This window comes from Mya arenaria, chromosome 10 (genome assembly GCF_026914265.1).
Source record: "Mya arenaria isolate MELC-2E11 chromosome 10, ASM2691426v1".
Lineage (NCBI taxonomy): Eukaryota > Metazoa > Mollusca > Bivalvia > Myida > Myidae > Mya > Mya arenaria.
Window position 1 is genome coordinate 41,641,539 of NC_069131.1, and position 26,399 is coordinate 41,667,937.

Below are 26,399 nucleotides of genomic sequence, written 5' to 3' on the forward strand. Positions count from 1 at the left end.
TGCATGATATTATTACAATCTGGGACCAATAATAACCCCAGTTACAATTAAGAAAACAATTATCATAAACATAATACGTTATGGACATTTTTTTATTTATTTTGTCAATCGCATTTCTTTTTATTCCAACCATTCATAAATTATGAAACACTTTTTTTTGTATGACTTTGCACTAAGCATTTTTTTACAACTTTATCACTTATGTCGAAAAATTAAACATACGAGGTACAAAAGGAAAATAAGTAATGGAGTGTTCTTACAAAACAGCGATCTTTTCTGATAACCATTACTTCAATAGGCAATAAAAACCGGACCAGATGTTCCCGGGCATTATCATTGATTCTAACCCAGTATCACCAGCCCGGTATTAACCGGGTTTTAGCATCACACCATTTAACCAAAGGTAAAACTTAATTACTTCCCTTGTTTGTAAATATTTCATTGCTGTTTAAACAACAGGCAAACAATAAGTGTACACTAATAATATATTACAATAAGGTATTTTGCATGCGAAATAAGAATAAAAAATGAATACAGTTAACAGTCAACTATACAGGTAAGTTATTAGCTAGTTATTATCACTGAATAATGTACGATTTCGATTGTCGGAGGAGGCCGAGTTATTACGATTGTATTGAGTTGTTCTTCGCATAATTGTTTTCTGTGTCAGTCAACTTTCGTTTTATTGGAAAGGTAAACAACTTGTTTAATGCATTAAATGCTTGTTTAGTGCAAAATAACATTTCACTTACATGGTTCAATATGAATATAACTCTTTATGATCAATTTCAACCATAAAATACTTCACTTCAAACAATTTCAATATTTTTAAAACACCTCCGTTTTTTGCACATTCCCGTTTAGACGTTAGGGATTGGAAGAATCCCGTATAACACGTCTATTATTTTAGACTATATTCTGTCCAGCTACCAATCGGCCTGGATCATTTTGGCCTATCCATAATAATTAATGTGCGCGAGGGGATCTTTTTTAAATATTTGAACATTCTTTATGTAGCCCCTAATTGCCCCCTAAAAAGACAATGTCAAAAGTCTCTGTTAGCAGCTGTTTATTATCCCCCGCCTATGAAATAGGGAGGGGGATATTGAAATGGCGTTGTCCGTCCGTCCGTCTGTCCGTCTTTCCTTCCTTCCTTCCGTCCGTCACCTGCGTTTTCTCAGTAACTAGACGGTATAATTTCATGAAACTTAAAATAAATATGAACCACTATACTGGAATCAAGCCCGTCCAAAAAAAAATATGATTGGTCAATTGTCCATACATGCCATATTTTTTGGAGACCATTCCATGAGATTTGGTCAAAAGGCTTAAAATTTAGGGGGATTTGGAAAGTATTCAGGGTGATTTTATATCGAAAGTCTAAGTTCACGAAATATCAATTTTTTGTATTTTATTCACATAATTATATAAAAATATTCATTCAATATTGCAATGACAACTGAACTAACATCAATTCATAATATATTATGCATATAACACTTCAATGTATATATATATATATATATATATATATATATATATATATATATATATATATATATATATATATATATATATATAATGTTAAATAATAAAAAAAGTAAATTTTTACTAAAAGCACTACTAAAAAAAATTCATTTTTAGGCACTTCACAGCACTAAGTAAGCACTACTAAAAAAATCATTTTTAGGCACTTCACAGCACTAGGTCCACATGACAATCAGGATAGCAAACACATGCACAATTAATTGCATGAATTGGTTGATTTATATAGCATGTCCTTGGAAGGAACAAATGAGCTGCAAATGTTATGTTCATTAAACTTTACACTCAGCAGTTTGTGAATTGTTTCTGAAGTCAATCTTGACCTTGAGTCTGTCTGAATTTTTCTCAATATGCTGAAACAACGCTCTGGGTCAGCATTTGAATGCGGAATTGCCAAGCATGCCAGAGCAACCTTTGGAATGGTAGGAAACTGCCTCTGTGATCTGCCAGGCAGCTGTCTGTCGAATAATCCATCATTATCAGAAACAGTACAGTATACCGTAACATTTTCACACGTCGGAAAATTGTCCAATATTTGCGTGTTAACATCTTCATTTGTAATTTAATGTCAACACCCTTACAGGGTTAAAAACAAACAAACAATAATAATTAGTGACACCTATACAAATTTATTGCGACCTTTCGATCGTATAACGCAGAGATCAAAGGCGCTATTATGGCACACTGTGTAACAATCAAAACATTGTACCCTACTGATTGGCAGTTTGTGCAAGGCTGTATACACACCATCAATCAATAATCCAGATGTAAAACATAGCGCATCAAATTCCTTACCGTAAACACGCGGATCAAATCTCGGGTAATAAAACCAGTCACAACACGCTCGTAAGCGGAGGTTTAAAAAAAAAAAATCTGTTTTGTTTTGTTTTGGAAATTCCGGGGGATTTGCATCTCCCGCTGGGAGACCGGGGGATGGACTGAAATTCCGGGGGATTTTATCCCCTCCGGGGGATATGGCATGTATGATTGTCCTTGGAGTTTCATGAAACTTAAAATAAATATGAATTACTATACTGGGATGATGCCTGTTCATTTTTTTTGGATTGGTCAATTGTACTTGGAGTTATTGCCCTTGATTTTTTGAAAAACTCTCATTTACAGCCATTTCTCAGTAACTAGTTCGTAGAAATTCTTGAAACTTGAAATAAATATGAACCAACATACTGCGATGATGCCTGTTTATTTATATTTTGGATTGTGTAATTTCTATATGAGTTATTTGCCCTTGATTTATTAATAGATCCATGTTTGCAGCCTTTTCTATGCAACTAGCTGGTAGAATTTCATGACACTTGGAATAAATAAGAACCAACATACTGTGATGATGCCTGTCTATTTTTCTTTTGGATTTGTCAATTTTCCTTAGAGTTATTGCCCTTGATTTATTAAAAAATCATTGTTTGCAGCCGTTTCTCAGTAAAACCAATGTGCTTATCTTATTCTCTCAGAGATTTTTTTTAACCTTCAAGCACAAACAAGTCATCAAGCACAAACAAGCCATCGTTGGCGGGGGATATCTTTTCACTGAAAATGCTTGTTTGACTTGGGTTAGCCTAGTAAGTGAGTATATATTTTTTGCATACGGGAGGGTAGTCTAAAATAATAGACATGTTATACGGGATTCTTCTCATCCCTATCTTGAAGGTTTTGCCATATTAAAAATGGTAAAAAAATCTGTCATCGTACAATTACTTGGACTTACTGGACGGGTGTTTCTGATCATGTGACCAGTGCTGGAAAACCCGTCTAACACCCCGATGTAAGATGAGTCACGTGCAACAACGTGCCACTTCTTATTTCTTTTATTGTATGGTTTATGAAAAGTATATCATGTCATTTCAATAAATCGCAATCAAATATATAAGTATACATGCAAGCTTTTTAATTAAAGTTGAAAATAAGTAAATGTAAAAACACGGTATTTCGAGGAACTATTTGATGTTTAAAGTGATTTAAAATTACTGGCTTTATGACGTCAGTAAACAACTTCACACACGCTTTTTGGTGAAATATTTACAAGTGTAATTATTACATTTTCAGCAACTCCTGGCAGGAGACATTGAATATTCAGAAGTCACTGTTGCGATGGGACATAAAGAGGTCCATGAAAAATCTGGTATGTAACATGATTATTGAATAACTTAGGCAGACAGCCTGTCATAATTGACATGGTCCTCAGTTGTAATTAGAAAGAAGGCCAAAGGCCAATTTTATATTTTTGTTTACATATTTTAAAATCTGTATCTCAATTTTAAAGCCAAAAATTGCTCTCTTTTTTCAAAGAGAGGAAGATTTTGTCGGTATAGCGGTAGGGGATGGTCTCAAAAGCGGTAGATTCTACCTACCAATGATAGAGTTCACATCTCCGTGTATGTTTTAAAAAAAACCGAGTCATAAATATTAAATGTGACAAACCTTTGGGTACAAAGGCTTATAGAAAATTTAATTTTATTGCTGTTATTATCAATTTTTCATCAAACTATTCAAAGGGTTTTATCTTTATTGTTCATTTGCAGTGCACAAAGCTATCAGAGCTTGGGGAAGAATGTTTTGTTGTGACAGTGAACGCAACTAATGGATGGACGGGAAATATTGGAACAGACAGAGGGGATGAGTTTGTACAGTCAAACTCACACTTGCTGTATGATTTCCTGAGCTTCTGTCAAGGTATGTTTAGTAACAGCAGCAACCAATGGATTTACAGGACATATACAATCACCAACAGAGGAAATTGGGCTAGAACTTACCTTTTTTGCCATCTTTTAAGGCCAAAAAAGCTTGTTAGTTTGAATTATGTAAGTGTTCTACATATTCTTTCTCTACTCATATATAACTCTATTAAATCCTACTAAATTGATATGGGGTTAACCAGGCATCCAAAATTCACATTGTTGCGCCTTGAGATATCCAACGATGATTGATATCAAATGCCAGGAACAGATTCATGTCAACCATCCTAGCATACATACACTACTATGATATGGTAATCCCAAGTAGTAATTTACTTATATGGAAACAAACTGACTGGTCACTCAACACACAGCTAGTTTGAATTTGCAAGTGACGCAATTCAATAAGTGACAGGGTTGCCACTGTCAGGGAAAAGTCAGGGAAATAACTTTTTTCAAGGTCAGGGAAAAGACAGGGAATTTTGAATTTGTCAGGGTAACTTCAGAAATGGGAAAAAGTCTTGAGAATCTTGATCGAGGGCCATGGAAAATAGCAGAAAGAAGGAAATAAGGCTAAGATTGCAGGATGACGCTAGTTCCAAAGCTTTAAAGTTACTGATAGTATGGTCAGGGAAAATTGAGCTTTGGCGAGGGAAGGGTCAGGGAAATATGTTTTTTATAATTTGTGGGAACCCTGAGTGGCCTTAATCCAACCTTCAACTAAAACTCTTGATCTTACAATATTTCATTTTGTTGGACCGAAGTTGATATGACAGCACTTTAGAGCATGTTTATCTTCTTAAATGGTAGCTCAATGCTTGGTTCTGTTTGATATGACTGAACAGAATGTATTAGAAATTGTTTTTTCTAAACAGTCATTATTGTAAAAATTAAAGTGTTTGTTTTTTAACCGATTGAATATGAGGGCCGGTCTTCATAAAACATCTTAAAAGTGGCTTCTAAACTCTAACTAAGTCACCATCTTAAACTGTTTATTGTCATATCAAACAAAAAATATATGGTTTTTAAAATTTTATTATTATTTTTTCTATACAATCAATAAAAAAAAGTATTTCAGATAATTTTAAGTTAAAATATCACTTGAAAGTATGATACTTGACTTAGGAAAATGACTTGAGTAAGGAAGAGACATAAGATGTTTCATAAATACCAGCCAACCACTGTACTGTATTTATTTTCATTATGCAGTTCACGAAGAAAACAATCCGGATTACAACTATAACACAGACTCTTCTGAAGAAGACGTTAACAAAACAAGAGCTGATAAGACAAGCTTCATGATACAGAGACCTAAATACATAAACGAAGCTATTAGTGAATCTGGTCAAGATAGAAAATGGACAAATCCTGACATTGACAATTTTCCTGAGTATGAAGATGAAAGACGACTTGTGTTCGAACGTTTTGAAAGAGCTGAAGAGGATACTGAACTTCATTGGGATACAGAAATAAGAAACACTAGTAATCCAAAAGGTAGGGTAATCAGTCAAGAAGTGTTTATCAAAGATCCAATAGGAAAAAGAGTGAAGTTAGATTTCGCTGTACCTGCAGAACTAAAAACTACAGCTGATCAGGAAGATGCTGTGAATAGTGTGTTAGATCAGAGTAAAGACCAGGTAAATGATAAAGTTGAAGGTGAAAAGAGGGCCATTAAAAAGGTGAAGAGGAGGAAGCCTGAGAGACCGCGTCGACGGAGGAGTTGGAGAAGGAGTAGAGTGAGTGACAATGACGAGGGGGCAGGGGCATCTGACACGGAGGAAGATATGGATGACGAATACGGGGAAAGTATGTTCCCTTTAACCACAGAAACTTATTAATGTTCACTGTGTGCTTTATAGTTTTGATGGTTGGTGTAGCGTGGGATTTTTTCAGACTAATTGTAATATCTGGACATCAGAGACTGTATTGTTATCAGCGTTAAGAATAAGTGGTATTGAAACCAAAAACAATATGTCAACAGTGCAAACTTAATTGCTTTCATTACATGATTAGCAGTGGTCGAAATTAACTCAGGCCGGCAAAATGGACTGCACTGGTAAAATGTCATCCGGGCTTGCTCAAATTCTAAATTTTTATAGCACTGCTTGTTAAAAAATTTGATGCAGAGCAAAAGTATAAGAACTCGGGCATGTTCATCCAAAAGTCTTAATTTTGCTGACTGGATAATATTATATTCTTTGTTTTTTTGAAAAATATGACAATAACTGTGTTTTTGTGGGAGTTCTCTACCATATATTCATTACAATTTTATCATTACATGTATATCTTTTGTCATAAATGTTCTCGTTTATTTACAGAGAGCATGGACAAGAGGGACTTCATTTTGACACACTTCATCCCAGATAGAACAGAACCAATACGGACCCGCTCAAGACAGCAGCCAGCACCAGATGAGACTTAATCTAGATACAAATCACCGCCAAGACAGCAGCCAGCACCAGATGAGACTTAATCTAGATACAAACCACTGCCGACTAGATTTAGACAGTTTGTCGCCCAGAATCTTCATGAACACACTGCTATGAGACTAGAATTAGTCAGACTGTTGCCAAGAACCTTTATCAACAAGCTGCCAGACTACAATGTAGTTATAGCCACAGTTCAAGTGTAATGTGTATATGAAGATCATTCAAAAATTGACAAGACATAGCACAGACCATTCCTGGCCTGGGCCTATGTGAATTTTGTTGGTGGTTACCAAGTTTGACAATTAAAGCTTCCTTCACATTTGTTGTGAATTAAGTTTGAGCTAAGCTGCATGTTATAGATGTGAATAATAATCATCAAACGCTAAGTAGGGGAAATAATTTCAATTTTAAATGTAAGTTATATTGTGTTCATTTGTATATAATACTGGCTGCTTTAAGCTTACATTTATTGGTGTTTTTTGGTATGTCTCTATAATAAAGTTTTATGACTTCTAGTTATTTCTGACCAGTATCAATTTAGCTTATTTTTGGGTAAGAAGACCTTATCATTCTATTTTATGTATTGATCCATATTGAAGAAAAGATCGCCTTGATCAAAAGATTTTTGACCTGGCAAAATGAGTGAGTGAAATGTCATTAAAATTCAATTTAATGTGATTGCAATATTATATTTTTCTAGAATGGAGGCTTCTCACTTGGGGCCATATATCCCATGAGGAGACATTTTAATGCTACTGCTTCAAATGCATGTTGTCTGATGTTTGAAGCATATTTGTACATGTACAGGGGCGTAGCTTTGCTGAAAATAGAGTGTAGTCCGTGTTCTAGGGGTCATGTCCCTGCCACCACCAGATTTTTTTTTCAGATAGATTGCGGGCGAAATTTCATAGTTGGTGTCATTAAATTATATATTTCAAGAACTTCACTATTAAATAATATATTTTACCATAACTAAAGGAGACTGTTGACAACAATTAAACGCTGTCATTTTTTTTGAATTTCTATTTTTCAAGATTTATTTTTACACTCCTTCTTAGAAACTAAACCCCTTTGTATAATGGTTTTTTTTTAACTTGGGTATTGTAATTTGAAATGGTAACTTAAACGTAACCAACAGGTCATTAAACTGTTATGGTTAATGTCTTTTAGTTAAAGATTGTTTCTAATCATCAAAACCTGAGGACACCTATCAAGATACAGGCAAGGCTTAAAATATCGACTGTAGGACTAAGCATACTCTATTAACCAATCGGACAAGCTTTTCGTGTCCAAAGTCGTCGCGACCATGATCTACTGACCTCAAAATGAATAGGGGTCATCTGCTGGCCATGAGCAACCTCCCAAGTTTGTGAAACGTAGGATCAAGCATAATCTAGTTATGAATCGGACAGGCTTTATTTAAAATTCCAAGTTCATGACTTACAACAACCATGACCTTTCACATTTACTGAATTCAAAATGAATAGGAGTCATATCCCTCCCGTCAAGTCTGAGGACCGTAGGGTGAAGCAAACTCTTGATTATCAACCAAACAAGCATTTTGTGCCTACCAAGTTTAAGCCCTTAGGTCGAAGACTACCCTATCAGTCGTTTGGCCTATAAACCGATCGACGTAACGTTATGTGCAAAGCAACATACACTCACTTCTTCGAAGGGGGCGTACAGTTAGTAGCCAACATCATGATTCGATGTATTTGGTTTTCTGTTAATACTGATAATTTGTACCAAATCAAAACATTCTTGACAACCCTTGTTGTTGAACAGATTGAGTTATACATCGTCAGTTGGGGACGAGGGTAACTGGTAACCCAATGCCATTTTGGTACCATTTGAAAAAAATATTGCTTGCTGATTACAAATATGTAAATATGAATTTATTTTCTAAAAGGTTCTTTTTGATTTTACACACCGATATTAAAAAAATCATAATTGTTTCATATACCCCCCCCCCCTCAAAGAAGCGGGTAATTTTGCTTTTCACTTGTCGGTCCGTCGCTCTACCTGTTTGTCAGTCGGCCGGTAGGCCAAACCTTGTCCGATTGAAGACTAGAGTAGGCTTGAACATAAGATCTCAAACTAAGCAGGCAGATTGGTCATGGCCAGCAGAAAAACCCTATGTATTATGAGGTCAGTTGGTCACGTGCGTGGTAACCTTGGACACACAAAGCTTGTCCGATTGATAATTAGAGTATACTTGGTAAACCGATAATCAAACTTGGCATGGAGGCTGCTTATGATCAGCAGATAACCCTGTTTGATAACAAGAGAAACACAAATATTGTATAGTGAATAACTAGAGTATGTTTGCCCTTGCGGTCCTCTAACTTAGGTCATGACCAGCAAATGACGCGTATCAATTTTAGGTCAGTAGGTCATACATGTATGTCATAGTCGGGGCGACACTGGACACAAAAAGCAGTCTGATTGGTATCTTAAGTTTGCTTTTCATACAGTCCTCAAACTTGGTATTGACGTTGGTCATTACAAGCAGATGGCCCCTTTTTATTTTAATCTCAGAAGGTCAAAGATCACGGCAGCAGGACCTCAAACACAGAAAAGCTTGCCCGATTGATAACTAGAGAATGATTGGTTATACAGTCCTCGAATGTTATGGAGGTTGGTCTTGACCAGAAGATGAACCCTGTTTATATTTATATCAAAGGTCATAGTCGCGATGGTCTTGGATACAAAGTGCTTGTCTGATTAGTAACTATAATATGCTTAGGCCTACGACCCACAAAATTGGTATGGTTCTTGGTCAAGACCTTTTGGTGACCCGTATAAATTGTGTAGTCAGCAGGTAAAAAGCAAGGGCCACTGTGTCTTTAAACACAAAAACCTTGGCCGATCAATGTAAAAAGAGCGCTTGGATCCAGGGTCCCCAAACCTGGTGGAGGGGCTGGTTATGTATGGCCTTATAAGTATATATCGTGTGTTTCCGGTATGGATAGAAAACTCCGACGCGCGTACATCTCACAAATGACAATTTGGCTGCCGCGGGGGGGGGGGGCATAGATGTTTTACAAATATTTTTTTTGCTCTCATACTGGCTATACGTCCGACAAGGCGACGACTAGGTAAAGCGTTTTTAAACTTGGCTTGCTCGTTGGGCATGGTCGATTAAGTTATGGCCAAAAGGTCAATGGTAAATGTCATTTAACTAGAAACATTACGGGCTCTTCAATACCTATTGAGTTTTCAAACTTGGTAGGCATATTGATCATGGTCAGAAGATGACCCCCTTTTTATTTCGAGGCCAAAAGATCAATTGTCAAAATGACCTTAACTTGCAAAGATATGGTGTCTCCCGACATACGACACAACTGGATATAGCTATGTTCGTTAGTTATGTTGGATATTGTTAAATAATTAATTATGTTATGGTGAGTGGCATATAGATGAATAAGTTTAAGTACTTACGAGCTTCTTAATAACTCACTTAATAAACACATAATGAACTTTTAAGCGGTTGTTTTTGTAATTTGTGTGGTTAATCTGCTCAATGGACGTTTGGTTGTCAGAAATCTTCTTAATGATTACATCTGAATTTGAGCCTGCATAATATAACTAGTAGAAAACCATAACAATTAGGACTGCATTACTAATTTAGTTGTTTGAATACCAAACAATAATTAAGTTACCATAAAATATAGAAATATACCATATGCGAAACGTGTACACAGTAATAATTCTCACTGTAATACGATATAAGTCTTCCTTTAACAAGGCGCACTACATACATGTATAAGATACAGGTAACTGACCGAATAAACAATCCATGGAGATATCGTCGGCGACAATATTTTTACAAACACTCTTTAATTAGTATCTTAAAGGGACTCGTGCAGATATGTTCGTTAGTTATCTTGGACATTGTTAAATAATAACCGATTGTTCAATCTTTCAAAATCAAAGTCGCAGTACATGTATACTATTCACATGTTATGTATGTCGGCGATAACATTTTATAAACAAACTTTAGAGTAACTTAAAGGGATTCTTGCTGGTAGTATGTCAGCCACAATATTGTTTTATAAACAAACGCCAACCAGCATTCAATTTTATCATTACAAGCGGCTAAATGGGATGAAATAGAACTCTTATTTAAAATTTTGATGATATTTCATTATTGTTACAAGCATTTTGTAAACATTTAACATCATATTATTTGTTTCGATGTCTGACCTTAGGAAACGTGAAGTATCAATGTTTGCTTATATTTGCATTGAAGGACAAAGTTAAGTCGTATAGATGCGAGTGCTATACTGCACTTAATTCATAATATGAGTGTGTTATCAAAGTTTTAATTGTGACACAGTTGAACATCTAGGATGAGTATGGTATGAACTACCGTACCAAAACGTACTTTTCAGTTTAAGGATAATACTATTTATGAGTAGAAAGTGTGAACTTAACCTGTTGACCATATATTCGATGAATGTGATTGCATTTTGTCATTCACATAGTGGAAAATCAACGGAATAGATAAAAGTATGTTTATTTAATTCTACGTAATTTCTACATGTAGATCTAAGTGAAAGTTGTTATCAAGTTGTATGAACTTAAATTTACCTGTGAATATATTTTATAAAAGGTAGGCCATGATAAACTTATATTTAATATTTATGTTAATAAGATAATATGTTTTCACTGGAAAAAAACTTGTTTATTGAATAAAGTATTAACTTTATACTAATAAGAGTTTTTGAAGTTTACTTGAGAGTGTATTTCATATATAGGGTCGTGGTAAACACACCTGTATATGATAGTTTATTATAACTTGAGGTATCCGGTGTACAGCAATGTTAATTGTTAATTGTTGATGCCTGCTAACGCATCATTTTATTCAGGTATCATTTGAAATGGTTTAATGTTTAGAGGAAGAATATGTGAATAGTATACATGTACTGCGACTTTGATTTTGAAAGATTGAACAATCGGTTAGTTCACTTCCGATTTCAGTTGAAATAAAGCACACAAATATAAATTGCGATGGCCTTGACTGAAGTATGAGTCTGATCATTAAGTGTATATATTAGTAACCAGGGGCGTAGCTAGCCCTCTATTCACGTGGATTCATAATTGTGCTAGGGGGGTCCGGGGGCATGCCCCCTCGGAAAATTTTGAAAACCATTGTGCAATCTGGTGCCCTCTGGGCGTTCTGGGGTGCTTTATTTAGTACTGGAAAATGGACAGTTTTAGGATCATGTAGTCAATTACGCATACTGCAACTTTGGTTGATTTTTTTGTCAAAATAATGTGGGTTCAGCCGCGTACATGCGTAAAGGCATCTACGCGCCTGGTAACCTTCAAGTTAATGCTTTTCAAATGATATCGACATGGTCACTGGGCATCATGATTTAACATTTAAGGCCAATGGCTTAATGAAGAAATGTGTCTTAAGATGAACAGTATTCACTGCAAAAAGCTTGATCGTCATTGATTTTATCATCATGGATTATATTACCCGATCAGGAAGCAAGTGAATGCATGTTGACATTACGTTTCAAGTGATGGGATGTGTGTATAAAAGACTGAACACGGCCAATATATTCTCGTATTTATCTAGTGTGCTCAGGAGCAGGGAAATAAACATAATTGACATTGCTTACTGTGCTGAGTGTCTGCATTTTGGATAATTGGATTAAAATCTAGGGAAAAGGTTGGTTCTTTAAAATGATATTTACTACTATTTTTGCTTTTTTATTACTATAATTGGCTACCTGGGCCCATGATAAGGAACATTCTCAAGTCAAGTCTCAAGTCAAGACCATTAGCTGATTTTGAGAGGAGGGGCGCGCACCCTGCGCCCGCCCCCTCTAGATATCGTCTAAGTTTACTTTTTATTTTAATATGGGAGAAAAAAATGCACCATTTCCGACTACAAATTGATAAACAAAATGAGGGAGTAACCTCAACCCACCATGCAAATAGTTTCTGCCATATACTTTTGGTTCTAGGGTAGGGGCGTATGCCAGGAGGTTGCGCCCCCTCTAACGTCAATTCCTGGAGCCCCTGTAGACTCCACCTTAACAAAGACTTTAAAGTTTTCTTAAATTACCAAAACAATATTCTAAATAAACAGAAATAAATGTAATTAATTGTACAATTCAAATAGATGTAAAATCAGCAGGTTTTCATCATCAATACTCAACAGGAAGTAAAAGTTACATTTGTAGTATTGCCTCTTAAAATATCATATAGCTAAAGGTCACAAAACGTTAATACATATAGATAAAAAACATCCTCGTAAATGACGCAAATCAATGTATTTATAATGACTATGATCACTTCTAACTCCTACGTGTATTTTCCTTACTGGAACAGTTTCGCATTTCATTTAATACGGATATTAATTCATTCAATTTGAGAGAAAGATTACGCCAGTAACGGTTACCGTAGTTATATCAATAATAACAATTCACTAAACTTGTATAAAAGTTGATTTGGAGAAAGGAGAAACGGCAGCAAAATCCATTTGATCTAAATAAACATCAACAATAAATTGACTTTCGTAAAGGAAATTAATACATGTTTTGTTTCCCTAGGTATGCGGTTTACAATAAAGACTGCCTTTCTACTGAAACAAAATTCCGATGAATTTTAGAAATTAATTATTTTCAAGTTTAGACATTAAATTATTTCTACCTGAATTTAGCTTTGAATTTAACTTCTTATAATAATTAACTAATTTAATGTTAAACTAGCTTTTATTGCTATGTTTTACCATGTTCCATGCATTTTTTTTCTGATTGTCAGGTATAAATTTCGTATAATTATCGTCTGCTTCTGTGTTCATGTCGGGGCCCCCCACTGAGGGGTCACGTGACACTGTAGGCGTAGCCTTATCGTAATCGGCGTGGAGTCAATTCTGTTGGATACTGGCCGTGGTGTCCCGATTGTACATGTATCTTTTTTTCTAAAACAAGGTTAAATTGATAGGTCAAGGTCACAGTCCTCATCTATGCCGTAGCCCGGCTACGTCCTAAAGCCTTTGAAATTCCCCATTTTTATTGGATGTGTATTTCACGATGTTTATTGGTAATATATTTACTGCTTCACTGACATTTTACTCCATTTTTCCCCCGAATGTTTGAAAAATGACTAAGAATTTAACACAACTAACATAAACATGATAAAACTGGGTTCATATGCCTTCAACATGCCCGGGCCTTACAACGAGAGGATGATTTATTTACGCCTGCACAGGAGGAATATATGGATAATTTCAGTGGGTAATTTTTATACATGTATCTTATACCAAAATTCCACAAAACTTCACTCTATGTAGGCGTAATCGAGCCATTATTTTATTGTAAACCTTGAGTGGAATAGTACGTTTCAAAACCTTCAGTTTTTGTGGTTGCGTTACCGTCAGATTGTTACCAGTTATGGCACACACATAAATATTTGCGACATGCCTTTAAAGATTACTATTTTGTTTTTTTTAGTCGTACAAGTCGTATCTGTTCTTTATTTTCTTCATTCTGTTGTATATTTTGTTTGTCTCATAATTAATCATTCCAGGTATGGCATCCCGGAAGTTCCGTGCGTACGCGGACCGCTTCTCGACGCTCACGGAAGTCGCGGAAGCCATCAGAGAGGAGGGACTTGGAAAATGCGGACTCATTTTTGGTGAGAATTTATTATATTTTTTCCAAAGAAAAACTATCGAGTTATTGTTATATATATGCTCTTTGTTGTCGGTGGTGATGCCGTTGTGCATAGAAACACTTTCGCAGTGGTCATAGTTCAAATAAGGGCCACCATTTATTACAATCGGATCACCGAGGCCATTTCCCATCGAAAACAACCTTGGATGTACATCAGTGAAATAGTTCGTAAAATAATTATAATAATTTTAAATAATCTAAGTGTTTGACGTGTTTTTATAACAAAGTTCCTAGTGAGGTGTATTAATGCCAAAAAAATAAGAATACTAAGAGTGAAGTACTAAGGTTTAACTGCTAATGTAATTACTTCGCAATCTGCTTGTAGCGTTCTTAAATGTTAAATATTTTGACATTGAGGTTGCTTTTGATGAAAAATGGCCGGTGTGTTCCATCTTGTATTCGATGCTCGATGCTTGCGCTTAAGAAAACAACCGCCATTAGAATATAACCTCCATTTTCAGCCAATATAATTGCAGATTTGCAATCATTCGGTACTAGACTTAATCAGTGATCTGATACACAATCCCTGCGTCATTGACAATGTGTCAGCCATTGAGATTGTATTCTAAGTCAGTTAGATGACCTGAAGTTGTATCTTAATTATTAAGAAGGGCTCATTCACAACGCTAACTCCGCCCATCTTAATCATTAAGATTTTACTCATGTCATCTAACTGACTTATACTACATTGTCTAATGGTATTTGCATAATGTCCGAATAGAGATTTAAATAATTATATTGTTAACGTCTAGTCATTCCGAAAATGACGTCACTGATTCACCACAAGGTGATTGTACGCGCTTAAGTTTGATTTAAACAGCAAAACGGGTCATTTTTTTCAAAACAGTGATTGATATAAAAAATGTTAGTTCACTTTTTTGAAACAAATGGACATAAATAATAGGTCACTGAGGAATTCTTATGAACCACCGAAATAATAAAAATAGGAAAGCTGATAATAACTCATCGATTACCCGACAAAAAAGTGTTTAAACGTAGAATACAGTCGAACCCATTGGCTGGAACTTCCAGGGACCAGATAATACATCGAGCCTCGAAAATTTCGAGCTAATCGGGAGTTTTTACCTTAAAAGAAATCGGTCCATTACATCCAGCTCGAGCCAACGAGGCATTCGAGCCAAGCGAACTCGAGCCAACGGGGTCGACTGTTTATTAATTTTAACAGATCATTGCCTTATTTGAAACAACCAGTAACGCTTTGTATAATACAATATATTTATTTTTTAAAACAACATTTCACAAACAGTTAATAATTTATTATGTGCAGTAAATTTTAAAAAAGGGTGGGGTTTGTCGCCATAGCCCCGTGGTTGTCGTGTCTGTCAATCATCCATGGCGTTGGTGACGAGTGTGGGCGTTGCATGGTAGGGTGGTGATTCATTATCCGAATATATATCGAAACGGACCTCCGCGAAGCATTGAGTATCTCTCTCTATCAGACATTTCCACGCACCTAGTCAGAAACATAACGAATAAACAGTGAATAGTGAATGAACGAACGCACAAACGGATGAATAAATAAGTGCGTAAATAAATGTATAAGCGAACAAAATAGGGGAATGATTGGGGGAAGAAGTGAGTGAGTGAGTGAGTGAGTGAGTGAGTGAGTGAGTGAGTGAGTGAGTGAGTGAGTGAGTGAGTTAGTTAGTTAGTGCGTGAGTGAGTGGGCGAGCGAGCGAGCGAGCGAGTTAGTGTGTGAGTGAGTGAGTTTGTGAGTTAGTGTGCGAGTGGGTGGGCGAGCGAGCGAGTTAGTGTGTGAGTGAGTGAGTGAGTGAGTGAATGAGTGAATGAGTGAGCGAGCCAGCGAGTGAGTTAGTGTGTGAGTGATAGAGCGAGTGAGTGAGTGAGCGAGCGAGCGCGTGAGTGTGTGAGTGAGGGTGTGAGTGAGTCACTGAGTGATCTGTTGGTTGGTTTAATGATTCACGGAATGTTTTGTCATGGGTGAGTAAGCAAATAAAATGAAGTTACACTCGACCTTTTATAAACGGAAACAAATTTACTTAAGGTGAAATGGTCACAATATTTAAGTGTCGTTTTTAAGTCTTACCTGCAAGCTTTAGAACGATCTCTATTGAGTTGTCGATAGCTTAGGTATGTGTTTGCCTCTACACACTTTTGCCCTTTTAAGCATCGTCTTATTGAATTGCAGCAATTCAACGATAAAACCTTTTTTAAAAAGCCCCCATAACCACGAACCTCTGTCGACGAAAGGAAAAGCAGACAAAATAGAAATACAAAAGCCAAACAACGCATTTTTAATAATGTTTCCTGCTAGTTTGTTTACGGAAATGACGTACACACCATGACGTCGTGGGTGAATAAATTCCCACAATCGGCTAAACACGATTTCCTAGAAAAAGTACCATGTTACCAATGTTTAGATAATTGGTAATTTACATGATGATTTGATTGCAGAAATGCATCGCAAAATGTGGCATAAAACATAAAGCGGTTCGTGTTGCCCATGCCAAGATATTTTCGGAATTTTATTTATATTTATGCGAAAAGCTACAGAAACAAGCCCAGCAGCAAAAAGTTTAAACATTAACCCGGTTTAATGGCACTGGGTAAACGGCAAAGACATAGAACATAAAAACAAAAAATCACCAACAAGACATAGAACATAAAAACAAAAAATCACCAACAGGACATAGAACATAAAAAAACAAAAATCACCAACAGGACATAGAACATAAAAACAAAAAATCACCAACAAGACATAGAACATAAAAACAAAAAATCACCAACAGGACATATAACACAAAAACAAAAAATCACCAACAGGACATAGAACATAAAAACAAAAAATCACCAACAGGACATAGAACATAAAAACAAAAAATCACCAACAGGACATAGAACATAAAAACAAAAAATCACCAACAGGACATAGAACATAAAAACAAAAACTCACCCACAAGAAACATGGAAGAACAGCACAAAACTCTACAAACAGCACAGTGCATTCATACTATATATATATATATATATATATATATATATATATATATATATATATATATCAGATTTACCTATATCAGATATCAGATATAATATATAAATTTAAATTTTCTGGCGGTTTTAACCAGTTTGTGTACATAACTTCACTCTTATCCCAACAATCCAGAATAAAGTAAAAACGTAAAAGGTAAATCTGATCAAAATATGCGTAAACTTGAGAAATCATGTTTCACAATTACTTCCTAATTTTATTATGGTGTTGCGGTTGCTGTTGATGCAAACAACATTTACTTCTTTGCAGACTGAAAAGATTATACGATGAACAACACAGTTGAGGGCAGTGTGTCATGGTTCTATTTAGATAAATAAATGTATTTTGTAGGAATATATTACACGATGAACAACACAGTTGAGGGCAGGGTATCATAGCTCTATATAGATTAAATGAATGTGTTTTGAAGGAATATATTACACGATGAGGAACACAGTTGAGGGCAGGGAATCACGGCTCTATATAGATAAACGGCCGCACTTTGAAAAAATAAATTACACGATCAGCAACACAATTGAGGGCAGGGAATCACGGCTCTATATAGATTATGGAATAGATTACATGATGAGCAACACAGTTGAGGGCAGGGAATCACGGCTCTATATAGATTATGGAATAGATTACACGATGAGCAACAATTGAGGGCAGGGAATCACGGCTCTATATAGATTAAATGAATGTATTTTGAAGAAATAGATTACACGATGAGCAACACAGTTGAGGGCAGGTAATCACGGCTCTATATAGATTATGGAATAGATTACACGATGAGCAATACAGTTGAGGGCAGGGAATCACGGCTCTATATAGATTAAATGGATGTATTTTGAAGAAATAGATTACACGATGAGCAACACAGTTGAGGGCAGGTAATCACGGCTCTATATAGATTATGGAATAGATTACACGATGAGCAACACAGTTGAGGGCAGGGAATCACGGCTCTATATAGATTATGGAATATATTACACGATGAGCAACACAGTTGAGGGCAGGTAATCACGGCTCTATATAGATTATGGAATAGATTACACGATGAGCAACAGTTGAGGGCAGGTAATCACGGCTCTATATAGATTAAGTAATAGATTACACGATGAGCAACACAGTTGAGGGCAGGTAATCACGGCTCTATATAGTTTAAATGAATGTATTTTGAAGAAATAGATTACACGATGAGCAACACAGTTGAGGGCAGGGAATCACGGCTCTATATAGATTAAATGGATGTATTTTGAAGAAATAGATTACACGATGAGCAACACAGTTGAGGGCAGGGAATCACGGCTCTATATAGATTAAATGAATGTATTTTGAAGATATAGATTACACGATGAGCAACACAGTTGAGGGCAGGTAATCACGGCTCTATATAGATTATGGAATAGATTACACGATGAGCAACACAGTTGAGGGCAGGTAATCACGGCTCTATATAGATTATGGAATAGATTACACGATGAACAACACAGTTGAGGGCAGGGTATCATAGCTCTATATAGATTAAATGAATGTGTTTTGAAGGAATATATTACACGATGAGGAACACAGTTGAGGGCAGGGAATCACGGCTCTATATAGATAAACGGCCGCACTTTGAAAAAATAAATTACACGATCAGCAACACAATTGAGGGCAGGGAATCACGGCTCTATATAGATTATGGAATAGATTACATGATGAGCAACACAGTTGAGGGCAGGGAATCACGGCTCTATATAGATTATGGAATAGATTACACGATGAGCAACAATTGAGGGCAGGGAATCACGGCTCTATATAGATTAAATGAATGTATTTTGAAGAAATAGATTACACGATGAGCAACACAGTTGAGGGCAGGTAATCACGGCTCTATATAGATTATGGAATAGATTACACGATGAGCAATACAGTTGAGGGCAGGGAATCACGGCTCTATATAGATTAAATGGATGTATTTTGAAGAAATAGATTACACGATGAGCAACACAGTTGAGGGCAGGTAATCACGGCTCTATATAGATTATGGAATAGATTACACGATGAGCAACACAGTTGAGGGCAGGGAATCACGGCTCTATATAGATTATGGAATATATTACACGATGAGCAACACAGTTGAGGGCAGGTAATCACGGCTCTATATAGATTATGGAATAGATTACACGATGAGCAACAGTTGAGGGCAGGTAATCACGGCTCTATATAGATTAAGTAATAGATTACACGATGAGCAACACAGTTGAGGGCAGGTAATCACGGCTCTATATAGTTTAAATGAATGTATTTTGAAGAAATAGATTACACGATGAGCAACACAGTTGAGGGCAGGGAATCACGGCTCTATATAGATTAAATGGATGTATTTTGAAGAAATAGATTACACGATGAGCAACACAGTTGAGGGCAGGGAATCACGGCTCTATATAGATTAAATGGATGTATTTTGAAGATATAGATTACACGATGAGCAACACAGTTGAGGGCAGGTAATCACGGCTCTATATAGATTATGGAATAGATTACACGATGAGCAACACAGTTGAGGGCAGGTAATCACGGCTCTATATAGATTATGGAATATATTACACGATGAGCAACACAGTTGAGGGCAGGTAATCACGGCTCTATATAGATTATGGAATAGATTACACGATGAGCAACAGTTGAGGGCAGGTAATCACGGCTCTATATAGATTATGGAATAGATTACACGATGAGCAACACAGTTGAGGGCAGGAAATCACGGCTCTATATAGTTTAAATGAATGTATTTTGAAGAAATAGATTACACGATAAGCAACACAGTTGAGGGCAGAGTACCATGGCTCTATATAGATAAATTAATGTATTTTGAAGGAATAGATTACACGATGAGCAACACAGTTGAGGGCAGGGTATCATGGCTCTACATAGATAAATGAATGTATTTTGTAGGAATAGATTACACGATGAGCAACACAGTTGAGGGCAAGGTATCATGGCTCTACATAGATAAATGAATGTATTTTGTAGGAATAGATTACACGATGAGCAACACAGTTGAGGGCAAGGTATCATGGCTCTATATAGATAAATGAATGTATTTTGTAGGAATAGATTACACAATGAGCAACACAGTTGAGGGCAAGGTATCATGGCTCTACATAGATAAATGAATGTATTTTGTAGGAATAGATTACACGATGAGCAACACAGTTGAGGGCAGGTTATCATGGCTCTATATAGATAAATGAATGCATTTTGCAGGAATAGATTACACGATGAGCAACAAAGTGCAGGGAGAGAAGACGTTTCATGGGAAGAGTTTACATGAAATATGCGAGGACAGACTCAACCCGTACCAAGAGGTTTGTGAAATTATATACCTTATTTCTTCTCATTCTTTCTTATATTTTCATATCATATGTTATCATAGGCTTAACTATCTTATCCTTAAGGGACGGATTAAGGATTTAGTCTTAGATGGGGTGTACTGTTTAGGGGCGTAGCCTTTTGACTTGCGCCCCACCATCAGAACCAATATTAGTTTGGTTAAATTGTTGAGAAATTGCTCCCCTAATTTTTTCTATCAATTTCTAGTCCGAAATAGTGCATATTGAGCATTTTCACGGCAATGTATCTAGAAACACTTATTATATCATTATGTTACTCTATGATATCGAACTTGCAGAAACCTTTAAATGACATGTATGTATGTATGTATGTCATATATCTGTAATGTTTAAAGCAATACATTATATAAATGATTTATATGTTCAAGTGTGTGTTAAAGATATCTTTAGCTAGTTTAACAGATTTTACGACAAACGACAAATATGAGCTCCTGCCATCAAGTCACTGTTGTTTAAAAAATAAATGAGATTTGTTTCATTGTGAGTTTATAACACAACATGATTTGTATAAAGATATGAAATACATATTGGCGATTTTCGGCGCCTTTAAAGTGTGAAAGTAATGGCCACGTAGATAGATATTAACAAGTTTTATATAATATATAAAGGCTGATATGTCTTATCATATTTTGTTTTGTTTTTTATTATTAAAGTCAAATTATTTAAACATGATAACGCATTTAACTTAAAAGAAAATGATTCAACGTATAGTGTGCCCCTTTATGATATTCAAAAAACAAGGATGTCATTTTGGGATGCCTAGTGAGTGGTGACCCAATATCGATTAGGTTTCATTTAAAAGGGTTTAAACTGAAGACAACGTTTTTGTACAGTTTTACGGAACAAAGTATTACAAACAAGCTTTTCTGACCATGCCGAATTACATCATAGACAAACACTGTAAGGACTTCCTCATTTGAAGTGGATGTTTACACAGTTTTCTTACATAGCAGTGATATTCATGTAACAATTCCCTTTTAAACGATGCAACACTGATATGTGGTCACTAGCAGGGGCGTAGCTAGCCATCTATTAATGTAGATTCATAATTGTGGAACAATCGTAACAATTCGGCCATCTCCGGCAAGCTTCGGGATAGACAAGTATGTTATATATTTGCCGAGTTGTTCCGATTGCATTTGTACATGGGATTCATTAAGCATCGAATTAGGATTTCATTTAAATTTATTTCAGGTTATCCAGATTTTAGGCCAATTCATTTAAATTTATTTCAGGTTATCAAGATTTTAGGCCAAACACTAGAGTACTTTGACGACGATAACTACATCCCTTCTTACGGATTTGGTGACATCACAACAAAGGATCAGGGCATATTTGCTCTCAAAAAAGGGGTCCGTGCTCTAATTTGCTTACCTACCTTGTTATGTTACATAATAAAGAAATAGAAGACAGATTTTGGTTTAAATACGATATATTTTTTCAAATACTGGTAAAATATACCACGCTCCTTGGTGTTTTCAAATATGTTTGATTAAAAGCAAACACATCTGTAATTAAAAGCAAACACATCTGTAAAATTAACTTGAAGGGGCTCGCTTATGTTTTGTAAAATGCATTTATTTCTGACTAAAATTAATAGTGGTTTATCATTATTTTGAACAGTGTTAGTAACGGTTTTCAACAAAAGGCTTACTAGGTTATTTATCAACCAACTTTTGTAAGAGTCCTTGTGGGCGAGCGGTTTAGTTGTTAATATTTTCTCCAAAAAATGACTTAACTGGCGAGAGTTCGTTCCCCACTACAACCAGTTTTGTATACTTAAATTGTTGTTTTCTACAATTTCGAAATCAATAAAGAAAAAAACTATTATTAACATGACCGATTGCCTTTAACGTTAACTGGTTTTGATTTCAGGGTGACTGTAAGGGATTCAAGGAAGTCCTTGACGCCTACAACCGCATTACCCCGTCGGTAAAGCTACATCGCCCCACAAATTTTGCCCCTCTGATTTACAAAGCCATTAGTATAGTCCAAGCGACAAAAAAGGTAAGCTTATTTTACTTGTGAATGGCACAGTTAGACGCGGGTATAGATGAGCGATACAAGTCGAATAACAAATATATGCAGAATATGTTACAATTTTGGCAATCATAACAACTAGGCTAATATCATTGTGGAGTTACGTGCCTTGATTAAACTAAGAAGTACAAACCCATGTGCAGTGCTCTATATATAAGATGAACTGTTCTAGTTATACAGTTAGCCACCATTTCAGACAAAATCTCAAGTTCCAGTATCCTCCGTTTGCCTTCCATATTTGCCTATTTTGACATGTTACTGATTTCGATTTCCGGTGCATGCGCAGTACCACATCCTTGTCATTGTAGCGGACGGACAGGTAACAGCGGAAGACGAAACCAAACACGCGATCGTGGCCGCATCACATCACCCACTTTCAATTATCGTGATAGGTAGTAACTTTAAATTCTTCGGATTTTTTTTACTGTTTTTAGCTGGTCTTTTTTCGGAGACAATTAAAAACATCGAGGTTGTCATAGACATAGCGGTGTCGGTGCGATTTTTTTTAAAATAAGCAATTACTAAAAGAGCGTTTAACATACTTGGAAATATGGGGTCATGTTTACGACAAGTCTCAAATCGGAGTTCAGTCAAAATTGGCAAAACTGCAAATATTTCATTGATTTTAAATTAAAGTTATGATGATGAAATTTGCTGAAATTTTATTAGTGTTGAAATGTTTAATGTTCAAATTTATATTTGTAAAACGAATGGAATAATTTGGATGTTGCCTAAGATTATTGAATTTACAAAGGCAGAGAACATCGAACAATATATTATAGCTTTTATTTCTGAGTTGTCAGAATACAATAAACACTTCTGTTTATTTAAAATCGAGTCATTATATGGGGCAATATCTTAAAAGTGAGGACACTGACATTTCGGCCATTTAGATCTGGGACGGTATTTAATATAGGTCTTTATTGAACCTAAGAACGATGTAACTAATCGGATTTTTCGATATAAATAACCGACCTACACAATAAAAATCAATGGTGTATGCCAATAAGATTGACTTAGTTAGTTGAATATTGAATATCAGAACAAATTGTGATTGTTAAATTAACACTCGTTTATTTTAACCAGGAGTCGGGGACGGTCCCTGGGGGATAATGAAAGAGTTTGATGACCGACTTCCGACGCGCAACTTTGACAACTTCCAATTTGTAGACTTTGCTGAAGTGATGAGTAGCTCTTCGCACCCGGCCGCTGCATTCGCTCTCGCCTGCCTCATGGAAATCCCCGACCAATACCGCGCCATTAGGCAACTGGGGTATCTGGAGGAGGATTGATCGTGTAAATTGTGGTTAGGTGGAATACGCTGTGACCACGCCCCAACAGTGGAATCGTATACATATACATGTACATAAGGCTTTATTGTGACATGCTCTTCTGTGTCAGTATGTGCTAAATATAGACTGTGACACTGTGTAGGGGAAACACATAATCGTGGTATTGTACATATACGGGGAAGTTTCACTTTCCATCAGTTGCAAAGATTTTGCCAAGGATAATTAGTGTCTAGAATCATATTCGACACATTAAATCATATTCGTGTGCATGTATTTTTTGGCCGGGAGGCGTCTGGATTCACCCTGACTTAGTGTGAAAATCTAAGGAATGAACGGAATAAAACATTAGATTTTCATTTGTCATTATAAACCTTTATTTTTAGAAATTACGTTGGTCTTTGTTAAATAAGTCAAATAAAATAAAGGTTAATCGGAAACGAGCTCTTTGGATCTCTGATTTTTCAAAACTTAAGGAATTTTATTTTTCCCACCTCAGATAAGTAGATCCAAAAATTTAACCATGCTAGAAATTCTTATCTTGCCCACGGGCAAAGATAAAACGCCCGCATGGAACTCCTTTTTAATGGTCATCACATTGTAATTACCTCCCTTGTTGAAGAGCGTCGTCTGTAGCATCATAAAATCCATGCCTTGTGGCAATAATTAGAATGCTTATTTATGATTTCTCGCTTTAAATGTCACCATAAAAAAAGTTTTCACGCACCTTTCAAGAAATAATGCTTCACTCTCCTCAGAACTATTAAAATACCGATTTCACTTTTAACATAATCTGATTCACTGCGCGCATGTCCATGACAAGCACAAATTATCACATATATCCATACGCATTTATTTTCACTACGCGCAAAAGAGTTCTAACCGCTCGTGTAAGATATTCGGTAAACCTCGTTTCCGAAAAACACCCTACGCTCGGGTCGGGATGAACCTATCTTACACTCTTGGCCATGGAAGATACTTATATTCTTCACAGTAACTGTTAACCGGTGCATGTAGGTCTTAACCTTTGACCTAAACAGCACCTGGTGAATGTGCCAGTTTCTTATCCACTAGACTACCCAGAATGGCCAGATCATTCCCATTAAAGTTGTAATAACATTCATTCTTGCATAACGGACGTGTATTTCCGGTCATGTGACCAGTGCTGGAAAAACTCGTTTCACACCCCCATGTAAGATGAGTCACGGGAAACAATGCGCCACTTCTTATTTCTTTTATTGTATGGTTTATGAAAAGTACTATGACATTTCAATAAAGCGCAATCAAAAATATAAGTATGCAATAGTTTAAATTAAAATTGAAAAAAATAATAATTCTTAAAACCGCGATTTTTAGAGGAACTATTTGACGTCAATAGTGATTTAAAATTACAGCGCTTTATGACATCAGTATATAAATATTGCATGGCTTCCAGTGTGACAGTACATATTGTCAGCATGAGAGAAATACTGTTACCCTAGGCGAACCTATTTTTAGACGCGCGTGCCATGTGACTGTATCATGTCAACTGGTCAAAACGGTACTTACAGTGTGTGGCAGTACGAAAATACCCACGATGGGTATATGAGAATTTAATATGGGCAGTTCACGTGAGGTATAATAATACACAATGTCGCACGCGCTTGTTGGTGAAATGTACAAAAGTTCATTTTCTACTTCATTTTTCCACAAATTCATAAATTAAGATATGCAAGAAAAAATATCAATAGTGTGATTTTGGTCCCGATCGAAAAATACGACCCTCGGGCACGCTGGGTGCAGTTTTTCTATCAATATCGGAAACATATGATATACACTTATACAATTACCAGTTTACCATGAATAGTATAGGGCATATTTGCGCTTCACCAAAAAAAATGTTATGGACAGATAGTGTATGCTAGTATGCAGAAAAAAAAACGGTGAATTGCAAATCAGACATAATCCTTAACGTTGATGTAGATGTAGATAAGGTTTCATGATGTTAATCTATGCCAACTCTGGAAAAAATATTCTATGGATGCATTATTTGGACTTGACTACATGAATAGAATCACGGACATAACAGACCATGGCCATTACGGACCAGACAAATTATTAAATCCCTCCATTTCTACTTGTACTGTATACATAAAGAATGCAACATTTTAAGAATAAAAATACATAAAAACGATCACTTACTAGACAGTATTAATGCATGTATAATCTACTCTCTTTACAGTATACACACAAAGTTTTCTATGGAAATCGATCGTTTATCCGAATTATTTTATTCTTAAATCCGAATACTACATGTAAATT

General features: G+C 35.9%; 2 protein-coding genes across 7 annotated transcripts; both read left to right on the forward strand.

The window, feature by feature from the left end:
* Nucleotides 1–446: 446 nt before the first annotated feature.
* Nucleotides 447–7,179, forward strand: LOC128206228 (uncharacterized). Its single transcript, XM_052908558.1, has 5 exons — nucleotides 447–556; nucleotides 3,607–3,682; nucleotides 4,083–4,233; nucleotides 5,445–6,041; nucleotides 6,554–7,179. Exons 1-5 carry the CDS (start codon nucleotides 528–530, stop codon nucleotides 6,655–6,657), a joined length of 957 nt encoding a protein of 318 aa, XP_052764518.1. The 5' UTR covers nucleotides 447–527; the 3' UTR covers nucleotides 6,658–7,179.
* A 3,777-nt stretch (nucleotides 7,180–10,956) lies between these two features.
* LOC128207000 (copine family protein 1-like) lies at nucleotides 10,957–24,449 on the forward strand. 6 transcript variants are annotated; one of them, XM_052909778.1, is made up of 8 exons: nucleotides 10,957–11,176; nucleotides 12,058–12,347; nucleotides 14,213–14,320; nucleotides 20,624–20,724; nucleotides 22,005–22,121; nucleotides 22,645–22,776; nucleotides 23,096–23,201; nucleotides 23,896–24,449. In XM_052909778.1, exons 3-8 carry the CDS (start codon nucleotides 14,215–14,217, stop codon nucleotides 24,099–24,101), a joined length of 768 nt encoding a protein of 255 aa, XP_052765738.1. In that variant the 5' UTR covers nucleotides 10,957–11,176; nucleotides 12,058–12,347; nucleotides 14,213–14,214; the 3' UTR covers nucleotides 24,102–24,449. The 6 variants fall into 6 exon arrangements, with proteins under 6 accessions (XP_052765738.1, XP_052765739.1, XP_052765740.1 ...); XM_052909779.1 differs by having other exon boundaries at nucleotides 12,161–12,347; XM_052909780.1 differs by having other exon boundaries at nucleotides 12,255–12,347.
* Nucleotides 24,450–26,399: the final 1,950 nt, after the last annotated feature.

What these genes read in the sequence shown, in the direction of transcription:
- LOC128206228 (XM_052908558.1), top strand. Translation starts at nt 528, where the DNA reads ATGAATACAGTTAACAGTCAACTATACAG. An exon ending in AGAGGTCCATGAAAAATCTG is followed by an intron (nt 3,683 to 4,082) that starts GTATGTAACATG and finishes GTTCATTTGCAG; the next exon opens with TGCACAAAGCTATCAGAGCT. An exon ending in TTTCCTGAGCTTCTGTCAAG is followed by an intron (nt 4,234 to 5,444) that starts GTATGTTTAGTA and finishes TTCATTATGCAG; the next exon opens with TTCACGAAGAAAACAATCCG.
- LOC128207000 (XM_052909782.1), top strand. Translation starts at nt 14,215, where the DNA reads ATGGCATCCCGGAAGTTCCGTGCGTACGCGGACCGCTTCTCGACGCTC. An exon ending in AAAATGCGGACTCATTTTTG is followed by an intron (nt 14,321 to 20,623) that starts GTGAGAATTTAT and finishes TGCATTTTGCAG; the next exon opens with GAATAGATTACACGATGAGC. An exon ending in TAGTCCAAGCGACAAAAAAG is followed by an intron (nt 22,777 to 23,095) that starts GTAAGCTTATTT and finishes GTGCATGCGCAG; the next exon opens with TACCACATCCTTGTCATTGT.